This window comes from Corvus moneduloides, chromosome 10 (assembly GCF_009650955.1).
Source record: "Corvus moneduloides isolate bCorMon1 chromosome 10, bCorMon1.pri, whole genome shotgun sequence".
Classification (NCBI taxonomy): domain Eukaryota; kingdom Metazoa; phylum Chordata; class Aves; order Passeriformes; family Corvidae; genus Corvus; species Corvus moneduloides.
In genome coordinates, this window is record NC_045485.1 from 18,462,990 (window position 1) to 18,484,329 (window position 21,340).

General features: G+C 61.0%; 2 protein-coding genes across 2 annotated transcripts; both read right to left on the bottom strand.

Moving 5' to 3' along the window:
- Positions 1–596: 596 nt before the first annotated feature.
- LOC116448916 (collagen alpha-1(I) chain-like) lies at positions 597–15,748 on the bottom strand. Its single transcript, XM_032119957.1, has 2 exons — positions 15,661–15,748; positions 597–4,466 (listed from the first exon to the last, which is right to left on the bottom strand). Exons 1-2 carry the CDS (start codon positions 15,746–15,748, stop codon positions 3,484–3,486), a joined length of 1,071 nt encoding a protein of 356 aa, XP_031975848.1. The 3' UTR covers positions 597–3,483.
- Positions 14,918–19,440, bottom strand: LOC116448917 (transcription initiation factor TFIID subunit 4-like). Its single transcript, XM_032119958.1, has 3 exons — positions 19,423–19,440; positions 18,269–19,104; positions 14,918–17,337 (listed from the first exon to the last, which is right to left on the bottom strand). Exons 1-3 carry the CDS (start codon positions 19,438–19,440, stop codon positions 17,094–17,096), a joined length of 1,098 nt encoding a protein of 365 aa, XP_031975849.1. The 3' UTR covers positions 14,918–17,093.
- Between the last annotated feature and the right edge of the window lie 1,900 nt (positions 19,441–21,340).

The window sequence follows — 21,340 nt, forward strand, 5'->3', positions numbered from 1 at the left end:
CTGGGCTATTTGCCCAGATCCTTGAGGGAAAGCCCCCAGAAGTCTGGGAGCAGAAGGGAAGGGCTGGACGCCTGCATGCTGGGACGTCTCTTGAAGGGACAGAGGCCACTGTGTATCCCACAGCCTGGCTACACCCACAAACTGGCTACACCCAGGAGCCCAGAGCAAGGCCGGGTCTGGCACCACCAGCCCTGCCTGGCATTGCCCTGGCAGCTGGGTGCCTGCAGGGAAGGGGTGGGTACCACCCACATGGCTCCAGCTCCAAAAGGTCAAGTGTCACCAGCCTGGAAATGGTGCCTACGCTGCCTCCCTTCATCTCCCATCAGCGGGGGTCTGGCATGCCAGGCCCTCTTGGGACAGGGATGAGGGGAAGGCTCTCAACAGAGTCACAAAGGAATGGAGAGCTGATGACAAGGGAAGGGCAGGAAGATGGAGGGAGCTCCCAAGGGCTGGCAGGTCACCCTTGAAATAGCTCCAAAGGAAGGTTCCCAGTGTGAGCATCCCCTCTGTTCATCCCAGCTCTGCTTCCCTGGGGATGCTGAGGCACAGGGGAGGGGGAGCAGTGAGGGGGGAGGCTGTGCTTTGTGGTTTCATGGTGCATCTGTGCCCTTTGAATCCCCATGGGAATGTGGAGGTGGTAAAATGTCACCAGCTGGGCTGCGGGGAAGGGGGCCGGACGCGCAAAACCCCAACAAAGGGCAGCCATTGTCTGGGGAGAGGCAGTGGGGGGCTGGTGGGGGAGCCCGCTGAGTGCCCCTCGCCCCCCAGCCCCCACTGCCCCACAGCTCAGGTGCCAATGAAAAGGCAGCTTTATCCCTCCAAGCCCTTCATGGGAGGTGATGCAGATCCCCGGCATCCCGGGCCACGGTCCAAATGTGCCCCCGAGGGAAGCAAGGGGAGGTGGAGGGGAGCATGGTGTGCCCCAGCCTCCTGAACCCACTCCGAGCTGCTAGGGCTGCTCTCCTCCATCCAGCCTCCCATTCCCACTTCCTGGCAAGCCTGACCTGAGTGGGCAGACGGGAAGATCCCATTCAGGCTCGAGGAGCAGCCAGGCCCCCCTCCCAGCTCCTCCGTTTCAGCGCCTTTTATGGCCATTGGCTCCGGCAGGGCGCTGGGTCCCTGCCAGGCAGGGGGAAGGGACTCTGGTGGGGGTCACCTGGGGATGCCCAGAAGGCGGCTCACCCTCTGCAGTCCCTGCACTGGGTCCTTCTGTAGAACAGCAGTGTTTGTGGGGGCACTGCATCCTGTACACTTCCAAGTTTACTTTGTGCCTGCTGCTGTGCACTGAGACAGATGGATCGAGGGCTACTCCCAAATACTTGGCAAGGGTGTTGCAAACTCCACAGTGGAGAAACTGTGTCACGAAAAGCCCCTTTTCCTGTCATGGAGCAGGGCTGAATAGCCCAGCCTGACTTTGGGGTGAGGTGTCGGAGAGCTGGTGAGCACAGGCTGGGTGGACACGGTGAGTCCTCACCTCCATCCCTGGTCTCTCGAGATCCCATGCTCTACCCTGGAACCAGCTGCACATACAGGCAGAGGCAAAGCAACCCCCAGCCCTGGGATGAAAGGTGTTCCTGCAAACATCACCCATCATTTCCTCCTCTGTGGCGGGAGCTATGGAACAGGTTCTTCAGCAACCCTCTGACATGGCAACAGGACAGGGAGAGGCTGGGAAAGGAGCCAGCCAAGACTTGGCACTGCCGTCCAGAACCGCCCTGCGCGCCGTCGGGAAAGAGGCATTCCAAACCCTGGCTGTGCCAGAGGGAAGCCAAGCCGGATGGGTGCTGGAGGGTGCTGTGTGGGCCACTAATCTGAGCCAAAACCCCCAGGAGGCAGCTGATGGGGAAAATGTGGATTTTGTGTGTTCACAGTGTTGGAACCCAAATCTACCCAGCAGCTGAGCCAAGGGTGCATCCTACCCCGCTGGCTCAGCGGTGAGATCCTCCCAAGCTGTAAACCAGGGTCCCAGCCAGGGTCCCCATCCCTATTCCTGGGCCAGGGCCTGCTGGAAGCGGGGGGCAGACGTGCTGGCAGCTCTGCAGCACATGTATCCCAGTGTGAGCCCAAGTGTGGGAGTTTACGGGGCTTTTACGCAGGAGATGTGTGATGGGGGAATTGTTGCCAGGCTCGGGGAAGGATCCAATCGCACCAGGGTGCTCTCGGCAGATTAAGGATTGGAAAGCTCTGGTAATTACTTTGCAGTATAAAAATAGGCCTGGCTTTATCCCTCACCCTGATCTCCCACTCCTGCTTCTCCCTTCCCCACTCCTTCCCCCCACCCAAGGGCGAGCAGATGCCACGCACCCAGCAAGCACGGCAGGAAGGCACAACACAGCTGCTGGCCTGGTGCTGGCGTTTCTGGGTGGAGGGGGTAAAAAAGATGGAGAGGGGGTCTGGGATGGGGTGGTGACAGCAGCACAGCAATGGCATCTGGCTGGCACGTGCAAACTATGTGGATCAGGAGGCTGGGAGAGGAGCTGGGGCACGCACAGAGGCGTCCCCACATACTGTGAGGCTTTGTGCCAGGGAGGGAAGAGCCTGGAGGCATCAGCAGAGCAGATGTCTGGTCAGGAGAGGACCATGTCTGTGGGACCATCTGACACAAAGAGGGAACACGGATCTGGCACTGGCCGTCACCATGTGCTGGTGGCTCCAGCAGGACCCAAGAGAAGGCTGCTCCACACACAGAGTGTAGAGCAGCATGGATTGACTTGGGGCAGTTCCTAGACCTCTCATTTCCCTTTGCTGGGGTCTGGGAACACGTGGTGGTTGGAATCATAGGGACAAAGCATGTAGAAAACACTCCTGGACATGCAGTCCCACCTGTCTTCTCACCTTCCCCTGCAGGCTGCAATAGCTCTGGCCAATCTGCGTCTCACAGCAAAGTCAAAACATGAACCCTCCCTCTTGTCCCCATCTTTGCACAGAGCCTGGCTGGCCCAGGCCAAAGCAAAAGCTGCTCCCTGCACCCTTCTTGTGAGGCCTCCGCATGCAGGCAGCGTTGCAGGCAGCGTTGCAGGCAGCAGAGCACGCAGGAGCCTGCAGTCTGGCAGCGAGCCCCAGCATGTTCCATACAGCCCGTTCAGCCCTGCGGGTTCCACCCACCCCAGCCCCGCCGGGGAAACGGCTCAGCTGCATCCAGAGGCTTCTGGATGGGGGGGCGGCAGCTGCCAGCCCCGTTCCAGGCCGTGCAAACCTCGGGCTAGTGGAGCAGTGCTATAAATATCTCCCATTGCTAGACCCGGTCATGCAGCCGAGATCACGTAAGGGGAAGCGCTGCCCTCCTGCAGGTCTCCGAGCCTCGGTGCCTGCGCAGCGCAGCCCCGTCGCCCCGAGTCCCCTCATGTCCTGGTTCATGGCCAGGGCACCGGGGTGCAGAGCCCAGAGGTGGCTGGCGCAGCAGTGGGCGGATCATGTGGGCAAGCACAGGCGGCATTTCTGCCACCGGCACAGAAAGTGGCAAATGCCAGCCCCACGGATCCCTCATCTGCCCCCCAGCCACCCCCAACCCTCCTTTACAAGCACCCCTAAACCCACCTCGTACAAATCCCCTGCATGAGACCCCCCACGCCCACCTACGCATTCACCCCTCCCTGTCGCACTCCGGGCACTCTGCTCCCCCCGACCCAGGTGCAAATCCTGCAGTCTCTCTGTACCATTAAACCTGCGGTAGGATGACTGGGGAGGGGGGGTGGGGGGCAGAAAGCCCTCAGACGTCGGGATGGCTGCAACCCCTGTTCCCTGCAGAGCCCCTGCCCTGGCACACCCAGGCCTCGCACCACGCACCGTCGCCCCCAGCCCGGTTTGCAGACGAACAACGCTCCCCTCCCGCCGGTACTTTTCCATACACACCCTCCTCGGTCCTTTGTTCTGCGCAAATCCCGGATCCGGCCCGCTCTCGGCACGGGGGTTGTATATACCCGCTGCCCTCCCCGGATTCACCCTCCAGCGGATCCCCCCTGGGTGCCCCGCTGCCCTCGGAGGGGCCGCGGGCGAGGGTCCCGGGACGCGGGGGGCTGAGTTCCGGCCCGGCCGCCCCCGCCCGCTTGCCTGGCTGCGGCCGCTGCCTCCTTCGCCTCTGCCCGGAGCCGGGACACCGGAGCCGCCGGGGTGCGCAGCCGCCACGGGGCACCGGAACCTCCCAAGGGTACCGGAGCCACCCGGGGCACCGGAGCCGCCCGGGAGTGCCGGAGCCGCCCGCGGGTACGGGAGGTGCTGAGCTGCCCGGGTGCGGAGCCGCTCAAAGGTACCGGAGCCGCCGCGGAGCGGGGGCCGCCGGAGCACGCCGGTACCGACCCACCGCGGTGCCCTGGCCGCCGGGGCTGGTCTCGGTGCCGCCGCTCTCCTCCGCTCCTCCCCGTCCCGCGCCGCTGCCTCCCGCTCCCCCGGGCCGCCACCGCGAGGCCCGGCCGGGGGGGCTGCGTGCTCCCCGCCCCGCTGCCGGGGAATGGGGACCAAGACTGCGGCTGAGGAAGGACCCCGATTTCCCCCCGCCCCTCAGTCCCCACTGCAGTGGCGGATCTGGTCTCACACACCCCACTTTGCTGCAGGTCTCCCCCACTCCCCGCCCCAAATATCTGCTCCTTCAAGGTCTGCCTGGTCCCCCCACCTCCCCCCCCCCCCAATACTGCCATCTCCCGTATTCCTGGTCTCCGTTCCCCAGCATCCTCCTGTACCTACGTGCAGAGTTCTGCTCTTACCAGACCCCTTTCTTCCACCCACTCTTCAATCTCTGCTTCCAGGGGTGCTGCTGGTGGGGTGGCCCACAGCTCTCGCCTTTCTGGGGTGTAGGTGACCCCCACACCCCCCAGCCACAGATGCCCCAGCAGCAGCATTCAGTCCCACCACAGACAGAGCCCTATTCGTGTGTCTTCCCCCAGGGAAGTGGGGCCCCCTGCCTCTCCCAAAGCAGGTCTCACCTCCCTTTCCCCTTGCCATAGGGACCGTCTGTGCTATGGGGAGACGTTGCTCTGCCCCGGGCTCTGCAGCTGGAGCAAGCAAGACCGCAAGACAAGAGTGGGGCAGAACACCAGGGGGCACGGGGCAGGGGAGAGGGGTGCAGAGCCACCCCCCATGCAAACCAGAAAGATCTCCCCGTGTGCACTAAGGGACATGCCAGGGCTGTTATGAGGACAGGGGTTGAGCAGGTTGTTGAGGAGCAGACGGAAGGGGTGACCAGTCCCTCCTGCTTGGGCCCTGGTCCTCAGCTTCCCATACAGCGATGGAGGGGTGCAGCCGACTGGCTGGGGAGGGATCCCAGCAGGGCCACAGCACTCCCAGCTAAGGGCTGTGCTGAGAAATCCAAGTGCCACCAGACGGACTCTTTGCTTGCCTCAGCTGTGCCCCCTGCCCGGCAAAGCACCCATGGGCAGCCCCAGCCCACCCGTGATCAAACCTGTCTCTGGCCACCCACCTCCCGAGCCCAGTTCTGGGTCACTGCCACCACCCTGTCCCTGCCCCGAGCTTCTGTGGATGAGCTGATGCTAATCTGTTCTCTCCGTGGTGGAGAAGGACTTGTTGGAAGGAAGGAAAGCTGAGCTGCTCTGGCAGGGAAAAGGCAAGTTAAATCCCCTTCACTCCCTGTTTTAGTGGGGAAATCTCACAAATCCAGGGTTATCCTGGTGGTTTGGGGCTGGGGAAGTGCTCAGCTGCTGGCAGTGCCTGCACGGCCTGGCACAGCCCTTCCTGGTCACCCGGTTGCTGTGCTGAGACCGCGCCAACTCGCTTCACCAGGGCGAGCAGTGACAGCTCCCTGCTGAGCATGGCCGGACCGGGCAGCTTAGCAGCCTTGTTGGCTTTGCCTGCTGGAATGAGCCGAGGAGGAGAGCTGGTGCCCCAGCAGGGAGGAGGGACTGTCACCAATCTCCTGGGGACACTTGGCCAACATTGCATCCAGTCTCTGCCGTCTCCTTCCAGCTGCCTGGGCTGGAGCTGCCTGGCTAGAGATGGCTGTCCTGCGAGCCATGTGTCCCCAGGCACTCATTAGGGGCAGGGAACACCGTGAATATGAAGGGGATGAGTGTGGCAGCTCAGGGCTCTTTGTGGGGTAGAAGTTGGATGACAGCAGTGGGATCGGGAGTGGCACCATAGCACAGTGTGCAGGAGGGAAACTGAGGCACAGTGGCTGCACCCAGGGGCAGGTGGTGCAGTGCCCGGGTGGAGTGGGCACAGCACTTCCTGGGAGGGCGGCAGAGCTGATGGCGACCGAGATAATGCTGAAAATACGCCAGTGGCTTTGTTGCCGGTGACAATGGCCCGCAGTATTTTTAGCTGTTGTGGCCTTAGCGACAGAACAGCTTCTCCGGTCCAGCTGCTGCACCATCCCATCCTCAGTGTCGCCGGGCCCCCATGGCCCTCCAGGACTGTTCCCGGTGCTGTGGAAACCGTAACGTTAGAAACTAAACACAAACACTTCACCCGCTGCCACCCCCGGCTGAGTCACGACACTGCCTGCTCCCCTCGCCCCTGCCTCCCCCTCCCTCCTGCCCACCCCCACCCCCAAAAGCAGTAGTTGGTGCCCCCCAAGCCAGCCCTGCTCTCACTTACAGGGTATTGCCTCTCCCAGGGCAAAGCTTGGGGTTGGCTTAACTTTCTCCCATCTCAGGACTTCAAGAGCTGGGGATTTATGGAGAAAACTCTGCAAGGTGGCATCACTGTCCCCAACCCCATGACATTGGGACGACCCCACTGCAAAGAGTCAGACCCTAAGCGGTGCCCAGCTTGCCAGCATGACCCCAGCCCTTATCCTCAGACCTCAGGAATAAAAAGTCAGACAGGAACAGGCAGAGGCAGAAAATCCTGCTTTGCACCCTGTGTCAAGGGCCAGGCTGGGGTGCTGTGCCTGGCCCCCTTGTCCCATTGAAGGAGAATAGGGTGTAGGAGCAGGAGGAGTTTTGGGGTCACAGTGGTGGTGGGACATGGGGAAATGAGGCAGCTCTGCTTGACCCTCAGGGGAGGTGTCAGCACTGGACTCATGCCAGACCCAGTATATTGATGCTCTCATTGCACTTTGGGGGGGAACAAGGGATGAGTGGGACCCCATCCAACCTCCCAGGGGTGATGGGGTGTCCCACTGCTGTGCTGTCCCAGCCCCCATGGGATTTTTGGGCTGGTTTTTGTGGAGCTGGCAGACTGCTGTAGGGCACATGAGGCTGTAGCCCCATAGTCAAGGCCACACACACTGGCAGGGCTGCCCTCCTTCCATGACCCACATCTCAAGGCCCTCAGCATCCATAGGTGTTCAAGGTCCAGGAGAGCAGCTGCACAACCTCTTCCCTAAAATAAGGCCGTGGCCAGCAGGGAGGCTGGGGTGGGCGGCCGCGGCTGTGACTATGTTAGGATGTTCTGGAGCCGAGGGCAGATCACGTTGCGAGGACGAATTAATTAACACTCGTCAGTTTTGGATGGTGTCCCAGGCTTTTTTTCTATTTTCATTTTAGCAAACTCCCAAGTCTGCTTGGCGCCTGCGGGGTCCCGAGTCTGGTGGCTGGGGGATGGGAGCACCCATGTAGCTGCCTAAGTACCTGCAGGTGCTGGGGAGGCATCAAGGGCACCCCACTGGCTCGATGCATCCCCACTCCTCAAAATTTGGGTGCTCTCGCTGATCCTGGGGGCCAGTGCAGTCAATAGCACTTTTCAGGGCCTGATGGAGCCCCTACTTTCCTGCTGTGGGTTTTCTTAACTCCCCACCCTGGTTGCAAGAGGCTCACACACGCGCCTTGTCCCTGGCTCACAGCCCTGAATATTATCTCAGAAAGGGATTTTTAAATAAAAGTTGTAAACACCCTCAAACACTACTTTTATTACCCCAAAATGGTGGGGATGAAGGATCAGGGCTGCAGGGTGCATGTGTGAGGGGCTGGCCCCAGGTGAAGGGGTCTGGGGGGTGTCAGTGTGTCCAGCTGTGTGCGTGTGTCCAGCTGTGCGAGCACACATGTCTGGCAGGGTGTGAGCAGTACAGCTGCTGGACACTGTCAGGGTCTGAGGGTGCTTGCACTGAACAGGTCAGGGCTGTCCAGGGGAAGGGATGTCCCTGCTGGGACACACAGCACTGTTCAAGCTCAGTCCTCAGCCTCATTTCCTGCTGATGAAACTGGCGCTTCTCCCCGCCAGGCCTCTACCTCTCTGGTGAAAGAAAGGGTGCGGCGGCCGAAAACACACCCGTGCCTCCCGTGCAGGCGGCCAGAGGGAAGCCCCGCGCCAGGCAGCCTCACCCAGCCCCCCCCAACACCTTTAAATTTAGCTCTTCCGTCTCCAGCTGTGCGAGCCAGGCTGGCGGCCAAAACCTCTGCAGCCATACACACCCCTTGGAGAGCAGTCGCCTGCCTTGGCGGGCCTCGGAGTCCCGGGAAGTGCCCTGTCCTCACTCCCCATGGACTGCGATGTCCCACACCTGTGGTCACCCCGGCCTATGCCCTGGGCAAGCGGGAAGGGTTGAGAGGCCCAAGGTTCTCCCAGGGAAGTTGTGGCAGAGCTGAAAATTACTCCCCAGGCTCAAGGAGGGAGATCCCTGCTAGAAATAAAAGCCAGTCCAGCTCTGCTACCCCGGAGGAGCAGGGAAACCGGCAGGCATGCCCTGTGCTCACCTTCTCAGTGCTGCCTGCCCGGCTGAAACACAGAGAGCACAGCACCGCTCACCTGCGTGCACACACATCGCCTTCCCGAGTGTGCGTGCTCAGACATGGCACAAGCGTGGCACAGGTGTCCTGCCCAGCCTCACACTAGCCCCGTGGCTGTGTGAGCACCCACGGGCTCACCTGGGCACCCGTGGGCTCAGCTGAGCACCCACCTGCGAGTGCCTGCAGGCATGCACAGCCGTGCACACGTGCAAACAGGGAGGTGTGCATTAACACACGGGGTCATGCGTACGTGTGTGTGCCCTGTGCACGTGTGTGTGCACACACGAGTTCTGGGCAGGGGGGTGCACACACGTGCGTGCACAGCGCATGGGGCCTCACTGCGAGGGCGTGTGGGTGGGCAGCACGCGTGTGGGCTGGCATGTGCTGTGCCCAGGCACCACCAGATGGTGCCCTGGCTCCGTGTCACCTTTTGGGGACATAAACCTGCACCCTGCACAGGGACATGGGGGGGTTCATGAGGAGACACCGTCCTCCGTGCCAGGCAGAGCCCCCTACCACAGCCAGGGGAGAGCGACAGCCACGGCGACACCTGCCTGTGCCAACGCTTTCTTGGAGAAGATCAAGGTGGTGGATCAGGACCTTGGTGGCACTGGAGGAGGGGGCTTTGCTGCAGGGGGTGTGCTGGTGGCAGGGAAGCAGGCACAGCTTGGGGAAGCTGCGGGGTCTGTGTATGGTTTCGGTGGGCGGGCGGCTCCCCGCTGCCCTATTGTGTCCACATATTTTTGGGTGTCAATGGCCTCCAGCCTGCAGCGACCATAAACCTGCCCAGAATAGGAGATGCTCGACTCACACCTGCAGGCGTGGGGTGGGGGCTGCAGCGTGTCCCCATCCTCACTTCATGAGGCTGAGACCTGAACAAACTCACCACACGCAGGCGCGGCAAAGAGCAGAGGGAAGAGTAAAGAGTGGGGGAGCCGCAATTTCTGCTCCATCCCTCTCCCAGCTCTATGGGCATCTGTCCCCACACCCCCTGCCCGTCTGCCCCGTGTGCGTGGGTCACTCCCAGGCTCCCAACCAGTTCCCTGTGGGTGCCGTGTGCCCCGGGGAGCTGCCATTGGGCCGGGCGGGAGGGTTGGGAGCCTCCCCAGCCCCGCAGCTCCTCCAAACCGGCTCTACCTGCCGAGGAGCCCAGACCTGCTGGGGAACCCCGGCGGGTCCCCTCCCCGCCGCCAGCCTCTGCCCCAGGAACGGCCCCATCCCCACAGGCAAAGGGACGAGGCCCAGCAGTGCCACGCGTCCTCCCGACACGCGGCTGGGGAAGCCTCTCGCTGCCCGGGAGGTACCAGCCGTGGGGTGCCAGTGTTTGGCCGTGTCACCCCTTCACACAAAGAGCCCGGCACAAAACCGCCCTGTGCCCGGACTCACCGCGTGTTCCCGCCCGCCGCAGCGCGGCTCTGTCCCAGGAGATCCCGGGGCACGCACGGCCGGGAGTCCCGCTACCGGCGGCCCCCGATCGACGGCTGAGCTCGGCGGTGCCGTGAGCTGGGCTGTGCTGAGCCGAACTGAGCCGTCCCGACGCGTCGGCACTGGGCGCGCACCCCCGGCTCCCACCCGAACTGGGAAGGGGCCGCGGGCACGGGGATGAGGTGTGGGACACGGGGATGCAGTGCTGGGCATGGGGATGCGGTGCTGGGCACGGGGACCCCCCGAGCGTGTGCGGGCAGCGGGCCACACACAGCTGCGAGGGCAGGGGCGGGCAAGAGGTGCCCGGCGAGGCCACTCCGCACCCCCCGCTGCCCTCCGTGTTTTCCCTGCAGCCTTTTGTGTACGCAGCGCCGAGCACAGGGAGGGCGCCCGGCCTTCCCCTTCCCCCTCCTCCTCCTCCTCCCCCGATCCCGCCCCCCGGCCGCCATTTCGCAGCGCCGGCCTCGCCCGCGCTCTCTGCACATCATGGAGGACCGGCGGAGGGAGGAACAAAGAGACCCCGTCCGCCCCTGCCCTGCGTGTTCCCCGGTCCCCCCGCCCCGCGGGCATCCCCCGCCCCGTGGGCACCCCCCGCTACTCCCGGGCTGTGTCTGACCAGGGGCGTCATTCCAGACCTATCCCGAATCCATGTGTGATGAGTTTGCGGGGGTCTCAGCCCGGTTGAAGCAGCACCTTCCGTGGAGTCTCCTGTATCCTGGGGCTCAGCCGGCCTGCAGTGGTCCCCAAGGCACCTGTGCCCGTGAGGCTCGGAGAGGGGCTGTGTGTGCACCCGTGTGTGCGGGTGTGACCGTGTGTGCACATGAGTGGGGCTCTGGTGTGACAGTCTGTGCACATGTGATGGGATGCACAGGAGAGCACACGGCACGTGTGATGGGCGTGTGGGTGTGTGATGATACGACAGCTGGCACAGGTGGCCATGTGCTCAGGTGTGACAGTGCAGGTGCGTCTCTGCACATGTGGCACCGGCTGTGCTGGCATGGCTGTGAGTGTGCCAGGCTGTGGGGGTGTGACAGCAAGAGCGTGTGCGAGTGTGCACGAGTGTACACATGTGTGCACATCAGCATGGGGGGGTGGACGTGAGAGTGTGTGTGGCTCAGGGGCGTGTGAGTGTGCGTGTGGGGGCACACGCATCTGGCACACACGTTGTAGCTCCAGGTTGTGCCTCCCGTTTCTTCCCTCAGTGTGTGGGCACAGGGGTGAGTCGGGGGCAACCACAGGGGACTGCAGTGCACGGCGGGGGCACAGTCGTGGCCCATGGGCAGGCTGGACCGGACCCCCCATGGGCACTGGCAGTGGGGTCCACAGGTAGAGTGGTTCTGCTCTTCCTCCTGTTCCTCTCCCCAACAGTTCAGTCCCAACCATGCCCCCAGTCACTGATCACACTGAAACCAACATCAGGGCTGGGACGAGAGCCTGGGGTCCCCGCTTCCCTGTCCTGCCCCCTCTGCCCATGGGTATGGCCCCAGGCACCCCAGGCAGGGGAAATGGAGGGAACGGTGGCACTGGAAGTTACGTATGGCTGGGAACACAGGAAGCAAATGGATGCTGCTCCCTGGCCCTGCCCAGCCCTCCTTGCCATGGCCCCATGCAAGGGCCTCGTCCTGTCCTCTGAAGCTCTGTTGCACGTGGCGTTTCTGGCTCCTTCCCTCCTATTCCACCTGGTTTTCATTCTGTCTCCCCCTTTCAGGTTTATCTTGTCCTGGCACTTCCTGTCTGTCCTTCCCAGCTGACCTTGGCTTTGGGCACCACTCATTCTTTAAGCTGGGTGCAACCAAAACATCTCCCCTTGCATAGGGCTTGTATTGCCCCCCACCCCATATCCTTCCAAGGAGAAACCAAACCAAGCAGCAGTGCAGGGCACAGCTCACCTGCAAACTGTCTGAGACCAGTGCCTGGTGCCATCCTTAGCCCCACAGCCCCGCTTTTGTGTGCATGAGTGCCCAGCCCCTGTTGTGCCCCTCTCCTCTACTCCATGGTGCTCTTGCTGAGTGCCAAGCAGGGCTGTCAACACATAACCTGCCTTCATCAGCTGAGGGGACAAAACACCAGGGCAGAGAACATGGCGGGTGCGCTGGTGCCACCCTGCCCTGCACGAGCTGCTCGCGGTGAGCAGTACCCTGATCACGGCTCCCGTCCCTCCCTGGTGCCTTCCAGCCACCAGCATCAAGGCACTTTGTCAGCATTAAATATTCAGTTCCTTTCTCCATCCCCTCCCTGTGAAGGAGTTCAGCATTGCAATGAACCCGCTGGCCTGCCCATGCCCTGCGCTGCCGGGATGTGTCTGGGCAGATGCTGCGTGCCAGCCTCCTGCAGCAGCACCTGGGAACAGAGGAGAGGAGAGCCACATCCCCCAGCACATGGTCAAGTGGTGGCCCTGGGGACCAGGGTCACCTTGCCCCGTCTCCAGCTGCTCTCTTGTGCATCCACCTGCTGCAACACAGGGTTTACCTTTCTGTGCATCTCTACCCCTGGTTTGGATCTTCCCAGGAGCAGCTCCCTCTTCGCTACCCTCCTTCCCTTCCACCCCTCAAGTACCAGCTGGCCCGTTCACCCAGTGACCTGTTAAGCAGGGATTAATACCCGTCAGGCCCCCAAAAATGTCACCCGAGGGCAGTGGGAGCTCCCTGGGTGCTGCAGCAGGAGCGGGCTGGGTAGCGGGTAGCTGTGCCTATGTGGAAATCGCGTGGGATGGTCAGCAGACACAGGCAGCAGAGCTAATGGGTCTGCAAGGAGAGAAATATGATTGGAGGGGGTCAGCCCTGAGTGCTAGACAGGTGCTGGGGCTTGAGGGCCCTTCTGTGAAGCAGAGCAACAGCAAACCCTGACCCAGAGCCAAAGCTGGAGAGAGATATGGAGCAGGTGACCGTGCATGGAGGGAAAAGTGTGAGCACCCCAGCTTTGGGAGCCCAAGCCAACACCCTGTTCTGTGAGGGAGGGAAGCTCGCCAAAAGATTTGGGACCCCCCACGAGAGCTGGGAGAACCGGACACAGGGCACGGCTGAATGAGCCCAGTCCCAGCCTGGCGGCTCGCGGGAGCCCCAGGAGCAGAGGCAAGCCGCCCCGCCATTCCTGCAGCGTGGCATCATCGCTGTGCACGATGCCGCTGGAGTAATTGCCGCCGGGCTGGGTGCCAGCGCAGCACCCGCCCTCGGCCCCCCGGCACAGGAGATAACTCAATCTGCCCCTCCTGCCTCCTCCATGCAACAGGGGGGCCACCGAGCTCGCCCCTGCTCAGCCCAGGGGACCCCCCCAGGGTAGGTGAGTGGGGAGGGAGGCAATGTGGAGCACTGGGGCAGCCTTGTGGCACTCAAAGGCCATTCCTTGCATCCCCCTATCCTAATCTGAGGCATCTGCTTGGCAAAGCCCGAGGGCTTCCCGTTGCAAAGGCCACCGGAGCATTTTAATAGCCTGCTTTTGCCTGGCTTCCTTCCTGGAAATAAACCACGTCCTGGTGATACGGAGCATAAAAACCCAGCGTTAACGGCCAGCGGCCAAAGCTGGGAGTGGGCAGAGCTGCACCCACCCCCCACCCCGGCTCAGCCTGGGACATGACCTGCCAGAGCCCTGCTGCGGGCCCGTCCCCGCTGCTGCTGCCACTGCCGTTGCAAAACAGGATGCAATAAAACCCCCTTTGGAGCCCGAGTGACAGTAGGGAAGGGCGGAGGGATGGCTGGCTCGTGCTGGGTGGCTGCTGTGGGCAGCACGCATGTCAGCCGTGCTGCAGAGCAGTGTGGCACCTGCCTGCACTGTGGAGAGGCGTGTTTGGGGGGGCCATCTCCCTGTGCCTGGCAGCCCTTGCTTGCCCAGGAGTGGGGGGCACAGCCCCAGAGGAGTCACATCCCAGGAAGGGGAGCTTGACCCCCATCGAGTGCCTCTGTGCCCCTCCAGAGCACTGCCTCCATCCTGGGGACAGAAAGGGACACTTGTCCCAAGCCGTGTCCAGAAGTCACACCTTCACCAAACAGTGAAGGTGCTTTGAGCCCCCAGACTCACCATTGCCATAGAGTCTGGGAGGGTTTTGTCCTTGGCCTGTTCAACCTAAAGCTCTTCCCAAAGTGTATTTTAATAATTAAACTACATTTTAGACTGAACAAAGTGAAGGAAGAGTGTCCCACAGGAAATTGTGAGTTACCCACTCATTGTCCCCAGCCCGTGGGCAGCTCCAGTGCTGCCCCAAGGTCTCCAGTACAGGCTGGAGCCCCCATTCCCCCAGGCACCCCACTGCTGAGAGAGCATGGAAACACAGCGATAACACCAAGGCCAGAGGGGATGTTTCTGGAAAACTGTGTCGGATAAGTCACTGCAACCCCTGTGTTCTCAACCTGAATACTGACGGGTGGATTCTGCGGGGGGTTTTGGGCAGTTGTGGCTTTTTTGGAGGGAAAATAGAGTGGGGGAGCTGTGGGATGAGCACATTTGATGGCAGCTTGCTGCGTCTGGGTTGGTGGGATTTGGCTCCTCTGGGGTGTGTGGAGTACAGGCTGTAGCTGACAGGAGTTCAGTGGCCAGCCTGTGGCATAGGCACAGCACTCAGAGCCCCGCAGCTGTGGAATGAGTCTGTCAGGGCTCATCCCAGGTGAGGGGGCTGGCAGTCCTGCTGTGGGTCCCCAGGGAGCTCCCACAGCAGCACAGCTCAGGTGTGAACCCAGATCAAAGCCCTTCCTGCAGGTGGGCTGTGCTGGGTGCGCCACGTGTGGCTTTTCCGCTGTCTAATAAGGAGTTGAGCTGTGGAGCAGCCCGCCTCTGTGCTAGAGGAAGGGAAGTCCTCTCTCTCCCTCCCCCAGCTGCACATTTTTTGCCAGCCCCGTTGACCTCAGCATGTTTGCAGGTTGCTGCCTCTCTGTCCACAGGGATGGAAATGTAGTCAAAGTTTATTAGAAGGGCGCCAGCCACACAAACACGTGTGTGTGTGTTTGTGTGCATGTTTGTGTGTGTATATATAGGCAAAGCGTGACGGTGTGACCTTTGTTTCCTTAGGAAGCCACGCTGAAAGGCAAAGCCAGGAGGGGAGGAAGCAAACAGACAGGAAGGGGCGATGCAGTAGGTGTATTTTCAGCTGTGCTCTGCCTCCCCACAGTGCGGGAAGGCAGCTGGGAAGGAGGGCACAGGGACAAATGGTGGCAGCAGGAGCCAGAGCCCAGAGAGCAGCACAGGGGATCAGCCTGTGCACCGTACTGGAGGAGCAAAACCAATCACCGTGTCCCACTGCAGCAACGTTTTGCCAGTCTGTGTCATGGGCACCTGGCCTCTGTCACCCAAAGGTGCTTTCAGGATCATTACGGGGCATTTTTCCTGCAGAGAACAACCTGGGGGCTGTGCACATCCCATCCTGCTGGGATTCTGATCTTCCTGGCACAAAGGGCATTTACTCCCTGGTGCTTCGCTTGTGCCAGAGGAAATCTGCCTGCCGGGGCACTTGCAGCAGGCACTGAGGCAGAGTGTGTAGTGATGGGGACCTTCAGCTGGTATGACTAATTTTCTTCCCCATGCCAGGCCAGGCTCTGCAAAACAGAGCTTTTCCCCTTCCACCATAGCAGAGGCTGCTCTGAGGACTGGGCTCTGCTCCTCTGTGTTAGGCAAGTGACATCCCACTCACCTGTGGCTTGGTCTGCAGGAAGGAGGGATGCTACCAAGCTGGCTACACTGCTCTGCTTGGTGGTGGCTGTCACTGAGAGCGGGGCCATCATGTCCCTCCTGTGGAGCGAGGAAATGGCAGAAGCCTGGGTGTGCTCTGCCACAGGTGCTGGCCTCTCTTGCCCACACATACACGTTCCTCCTTTGTAGCAGGCAAGGCCTTTTGTATCTGACAGGAGGCTGCTGTCTCCAGCCTGGCCACTGGCATGTGAAATCACAGGGTCCACAGCACCTGATTCCCAGGGGACAGCCACTGCCCGTGCCCATCACTTGGGTCACCAGGGTGCAAAGAGCAGGGCAGAGCGTCTCAGTGCTCCTGTGATGGTACCTGGGGATGTGCGGGGCTGTGGTGTTTCTCTGGCACACCTGGGCAGGGAAGGACATCATTCCCTGCTGCTGCCAAGAGGGCTGTGACAAAGGACACTGTGCAAGAGGACTCTCCTGGGATAGAGCAGAGGCAACCAGCCCCTGGCCTCCTGGGGGACGGCAGTGTCCCCAAACCCACTGCTAACCCCCCATACCCCAGGCATGTGCCAAGAGGAAGACACCAGGATGACTTTCAGGAGACCATACCAGGGCCACATGCTTAGACATTTCATGCTTGCAGCCACAGTGCCACTTTTCCAGGGCAAAGGGGAGTCCCCTCCATCCAGGCCCTGTAGCAGTCCCTCTATCCCTGGAGGCTGTTATGAAGCCGTACATGGAAGAACCCTGGGAACAGAGACTGAGCTGAGAACAGCCAGAACTGGTCCTTTCCCAAAACTGCACATACTCTGTCCCACCACCATCCCGCCCCAGTCACCACCGCATACTGCTCCCACCCCCTTCCCAGAACAGCTGTAGGTCCTGGCTGTGGTGCCAGAGGTTGCAGAGCCAGTGTGGAGACCACGAGGCTGTGCCGTTCCTGGGGGGCAAGCCTGGGAGCAGAGGGACACTCAGTGCCCAGCCCTGCCCACACACGGGGACAAGGACCAGCCGGTGCCCAGGTGCCAGAGCAATGCCATGCTGGAAGGATGCCGGCCAAGGCTCTCATCACGCACCACCACAGCCAGGGAAGTCAGCCCTGGTGACTCAGAGGAGAGAGGAGAAATTCAGACTTCTCTGCCCTCCGACTGGCTTCCTGTCTCCTCTAAATTTGCATAACAGCCCCTCAGCTGTTCCCTGGGGCCAAGGGGACCCCTGTAGCAGCCAGGCCCCCTGCGGCAGCCGCGAGTTCCTGCGGTCAGCCCCAGCTCTCGCTCTTGCTCATGCAAACAACTGCACCAACGGCTCCCTCCCTGCACGTGGGAGCTGGCGAGCGCCCGCCCTTGGTCCGCAGCCAGGGCTCGTCCCCATCGCAAGTGCCGCGGGGACTGCAAGCCCAGCCGGAGTGCCTTGAGCTGCGCGGCTGCTCAGTCATGCTCCAGGCTGCAGTCGGGGCAGTTGCAGCCCTCTAACAACAGGGGTGAGGAACGGTGTCTCCGTGGGTGGCTGTGACCGATGTCTCTTCCATATTCTGCTCACGCAAGGCTGGTGGCTTTGGCACAGAAGCGCCACGCTGGCATCCAAGTTCACCAACGGTTCGCTGGGTGACTTCCCACGGTGCAAAGGTCGAGGCTCCTCGTGCTTCCCAGTCACGCCTGATGCTTCCCCAGCACTGCTGCGAACCCACCGGGAGCAAAGAGCACGCCCAGGTGGGATAGCTAACCACCACATACCTGAGCCCTCTCCAGTGTATCCCCTCCCAGCCCAGCCCAGGGGCCAGGGAGTCAGGGACAAGGAGGGAAAATGACAGCCCAGATCCAGTGCCTGTGGTGCTGTTGGCCGGCTCCAACCGTCACTGCTCAGCCCAGGAGGGAACCTTTCTGCTTCCAAGGTCACGGCACAGCTTTGGGACTGCAGCAGAGCTTTGCCCGAAATGCAGAAGTGGGGCAGGGCTGAGCTGGGGGCTGGACGGATGCAGGCAGGTCCCACCGCAGCAGGGCTGGCTGGGGACAGAGCAGGGCTGCAGCTGCTGCCTGGGGCCACTGCTTGTGGTACTACTTGGTAACAGGGCAGCTGCAGGGACATCCCAGGCCAGTCCCCCTAAAGCTGGTAGCTGAGCTGTAGGACTGTTTAGGGCCAAATTTCAAAGGGTTTGGGAGAGGTCTGCCCGTAAGCACCGGGAAGAGAGTCTGGAGATGCCCATAGAGCAGCCAGTGCGTGGCAGCAGCAGCCCGTAGTGCTGATCCCACCCCTCGAGAGACCGTACAATAACAGACTCCACGGAGCCGCTCTGTGCTCACCCCACCCTCAGCAGCGGTGACACCGAGCTGTCCCCAACGAGCCCCGGCTTATCCACCAGTGGGCAGCACCCCGGCTCCAGCAGCCCTGTCACCTCAGCCTGCTCTAGTGCCACCAGCACAACACCTTCAGCCCCACCATCCCAAATCAGCGGGTGCGAGGGAGGGAAGAAAGAAGGCGGTATAGAAAAAAAAAAAAAAAGTGAAAAAAAAAATAAAAGCCGACCAGCCCAGACCCGGCAAAACGGCGAGCGGGGCGAGCGGGGCTGACACACGTTTATTGGGGTGCAGGAGGAGAGGATGAAATACCTGCGGAGGGGGATGCTCGGGTCCCGGGGCTGCCGGTGCAGCGTGGTCCGGGGCTCCTCCCGCCGGCGGCGGCGGCTGCCGGTGGCACGGCACGGTACATCCCGGTACGGCACATCCCGGTACGGCACATCCCGGTCCGGCCCCGGCGGCTGCCGGTGCGAGGCTCCGCCGGGCTCCGACGCACAAAGGGCTCCGCTTTTAAAGCCGCTGCCGGAGCCCCCATCCCCGGAGGGCCCGGATTGGCGGGGCGGGCAGCGCTGCGGGGGGAGCCGCGCCGCGGGGGGAGCAGAATTAAACAAAAAAAAAGAAGGAAGAAAAGAAAAGCAAACACTGGAGGGGAAAGTGCAATCCAGCCGCAAATATCGGAAAAAACAGCCCCGGGGATGCCCCGGGCACGGCCCCGCCGGCCCCTCCCGTCTGCAGGGCTGGGGGGGCTCAGAGAGGTCCCGGGTGCTGCGCGGAGGGGCCGGGCGGGAAAGGCTGGAAACCGCAAACCTCCTGTGGAAAAAACTTGTTAATTCCGGGCCTGGCGAGACGGGGTGGGCGGGTGTTTCACTCGTGTTGTGGGCGACTCCCGGCTCCAACCCATTGCCGGTGCCCGGCCCCTCTCCAGCCGCCGGCCTTGGCCTCGGGGCTGCCCCGGCCCTCCCGGTTCTATCCCGTGGTTGCAGCTGGTTTGGGTTTGGTTGGGGTTTTTTTTCGGGGGGAGGGTATGTTGTCCGGGGAGCTGTGTTTTTCCAGCTCGTCGGCAGGGGGTATGCTTGTACCGAATAATCCAGCTCTTTTGTCCGGGATGCTGGCCCCCATCCCCGTCCCCGTCGCCGTCCCGCTTGGGGCTGCAGACAGGCAGGGGCCCCGCGTGCTGCCAGACCCCGAGGCCAGCGGAGAACCTGCCCTTGTCGACACCAGCCCTGGCACGGCGGAGAGAGCTGCGGCTGGGTGCACTCCACGGGGTGATGGATGAGAGAACGCCTCTCTTCACCCTGTCCCACCCGTTGGAAGGTGTTTCCAGCCCCACCAGAGCTGCTGTAAAGGGCACTGGCAGGAGGGGGAACTTCTGGGACTCAGTGGCTCTGATGGAGTGTTTAGGGTGGCAGGACAGCCCTGGTGTCCTGCTCTATAGGCCAGGGATGCTCTATAGTGGTGTGTCGCACCTTTTTCAGTAGCTGCATGTTAGGGTTATCTTGCCTTCACAGGCTCTGGGCATGTGATTGACCCAGCTACAGAGAGGAAAACTTTGCTAAATCCCACCCTGATGGGAAAAATTTCCAGCCTCATCATGCTTCAGCCGTGGCACTTTGTTGTCCCAGTCTTGAGTCCGAAGCGTTCCTGACCAGTTTTCTTTTAATAATTTCTGGGGTTTGCATGTGAAGCATCACCCCTCGGTCCTGGGTACACCTTCTGTCAGGAGCAAAGCTACAGGGGTAGGACAGCAAGCAGTGTCCATATGCAGCTGAGAGTTGTGCAGGTATACATGCAGGGCAGGGCAGCTCCAAGGCCCTGCTCAGAGAGGATGGATGCTCTGGGGATGGCTGCATGAAGGGGAGGACTCAGTGGAGAAGTGAGGGGTCCTGGTACAGGCAGGAGAGCGAGTGCCTCTGGGAACACCAATCCAAATCCCCTCGTTTGCTGTGAATTTCTGCTTGCACTGGGCTTTGTTCACAGGGCAGGGGGCAAATGCCTCACCAGGGCCCCCAGCCCATCCTCTTTGCTCCACTGCCAAGCTCCAGGCCCTGGGCAACAACGTGTCAGGACAGAGAGCCATGAGCAGTTCAGTAATGACCTCCCTTGTTGTTAATTGGAAAGCCAAATTAACTCGGTGACTCCACTCTCAATGCTGTGCTGTGTGGCTGCCGTCTCATGTCCTCAGGAAGAATTTTCCCTGACAATACCAATGGATATGGAGTTGGATGCTGTGGCCTCTTCCCCTCCCTACACATCTTCTGTTGGAATCATCTGACTCTGCCTGGGCAGCTGGTATCATCTGGCAGGGGGGAGGGGAAACTGAGGCACGGAAGTCGGTCTGGCACCTGTGTCAAGACTGCTCACCTACCAAAAAAAAGTTCTAGTTCAAAGCCAGGATCCAGGAGGCCTCAGCACTGCTCTTGCCCTCCAACCCCTGTACTGGTTTCCAAAGGGCTCATCCGCACACTGTGAGTGACCCACACCAAGGGCAAGCTGGCTCCTGAGGCTGTTGACAGAGGGGCAGACCCGGTTGTGGTGAGTCCACCTTGAAGATCAGTGGGTATATAGAAAAAAAATAAGGCTACATCACACACAGGCTGCATCCAGGCTTGGTTTCTTTGATTTATCTTTTCTTTTCTTAGAGGGAACCTGACCTGACTCTGGATTTCTGCTGTTCCTTTGCAGATAGGTAAAACCATAGAGGGATTGTGATCAGGCTGGCTTTGGAATTAACACCAGAGCTGAACAGTCTAGGTTAGCAGTGCTCGGGGCTCCTCGACAGACAGTGCTAATGATGACACAGCATTGTGCTCACGACTCGTTAAAACCCAGACTTTAACGAGATCACCGTGTATTTAAACCCACACAGCCCTATCACAGTGCCCATGTGTGGAACCAGACCTGCTCAGAAGTGCATCTGAGAACTCCTCGTGGCTACACAGGTCTCCAGGCTGCCAGCACTGGCACAAGTGGGACAACTCATGGTGGGTACTGGGTGTTTGAAGGGTTCTGGGCTCTGCTTGGGTAGGGATGCAGGCAGGGAAGGATGGCACGTTGCTTTGGGATGCCCTGTCCACCCCCATGGCTCACCTTACTGCTTAAACTTTCCCAAAGCTGTTGGAAGTCGCTGCTCAGCTCAGGCTGTGCACATTAAGTTCTCCGTATCCATTCATGGCCCAAAATGGGCTGGATCCTGAAGGAGACATATGCCACCAAATCCAGCTGCCTTTTCTCTCTTGGAATCTCTTTTATCCCCAGGCAACGGGGATAAAACAAACACAAATATTGAGCAGGGGAAGTTTGGCTGCTCAAACTTTTTGCCTGGAGCTGGCTGGAGCATCCTGGCAAAGTAAACGCTCCCACTAGTGTTTGTTCCAGTTTTCCTCT

Coding starts and splice junctions, on each gene's coding strand:
- LOC116448917 (XM_032119958.1), bottom strand. Junction 17,338..18,268: donor CCGAGCATCCCCCTCCGCAG/GTATTTCATCCT, acceptor GTGGGTTCGCAG/CAGTGCTGGGGAAGCATCAG.
- LOC116448916 (XM_032119957.1), bottom strand. CDS start 15,748: ATGGCCCCGCTCTCAGTGACAGCCACCACCAAGCAGAGCAGTGTAGCC. Junction 4,467..15,660: donor TCCTGCAGACCAAGCCACAG/GTGAGTGGGATG, acceptor GTCCTTCCTCAG/CCGCAGTCTTGGTCCCCATT.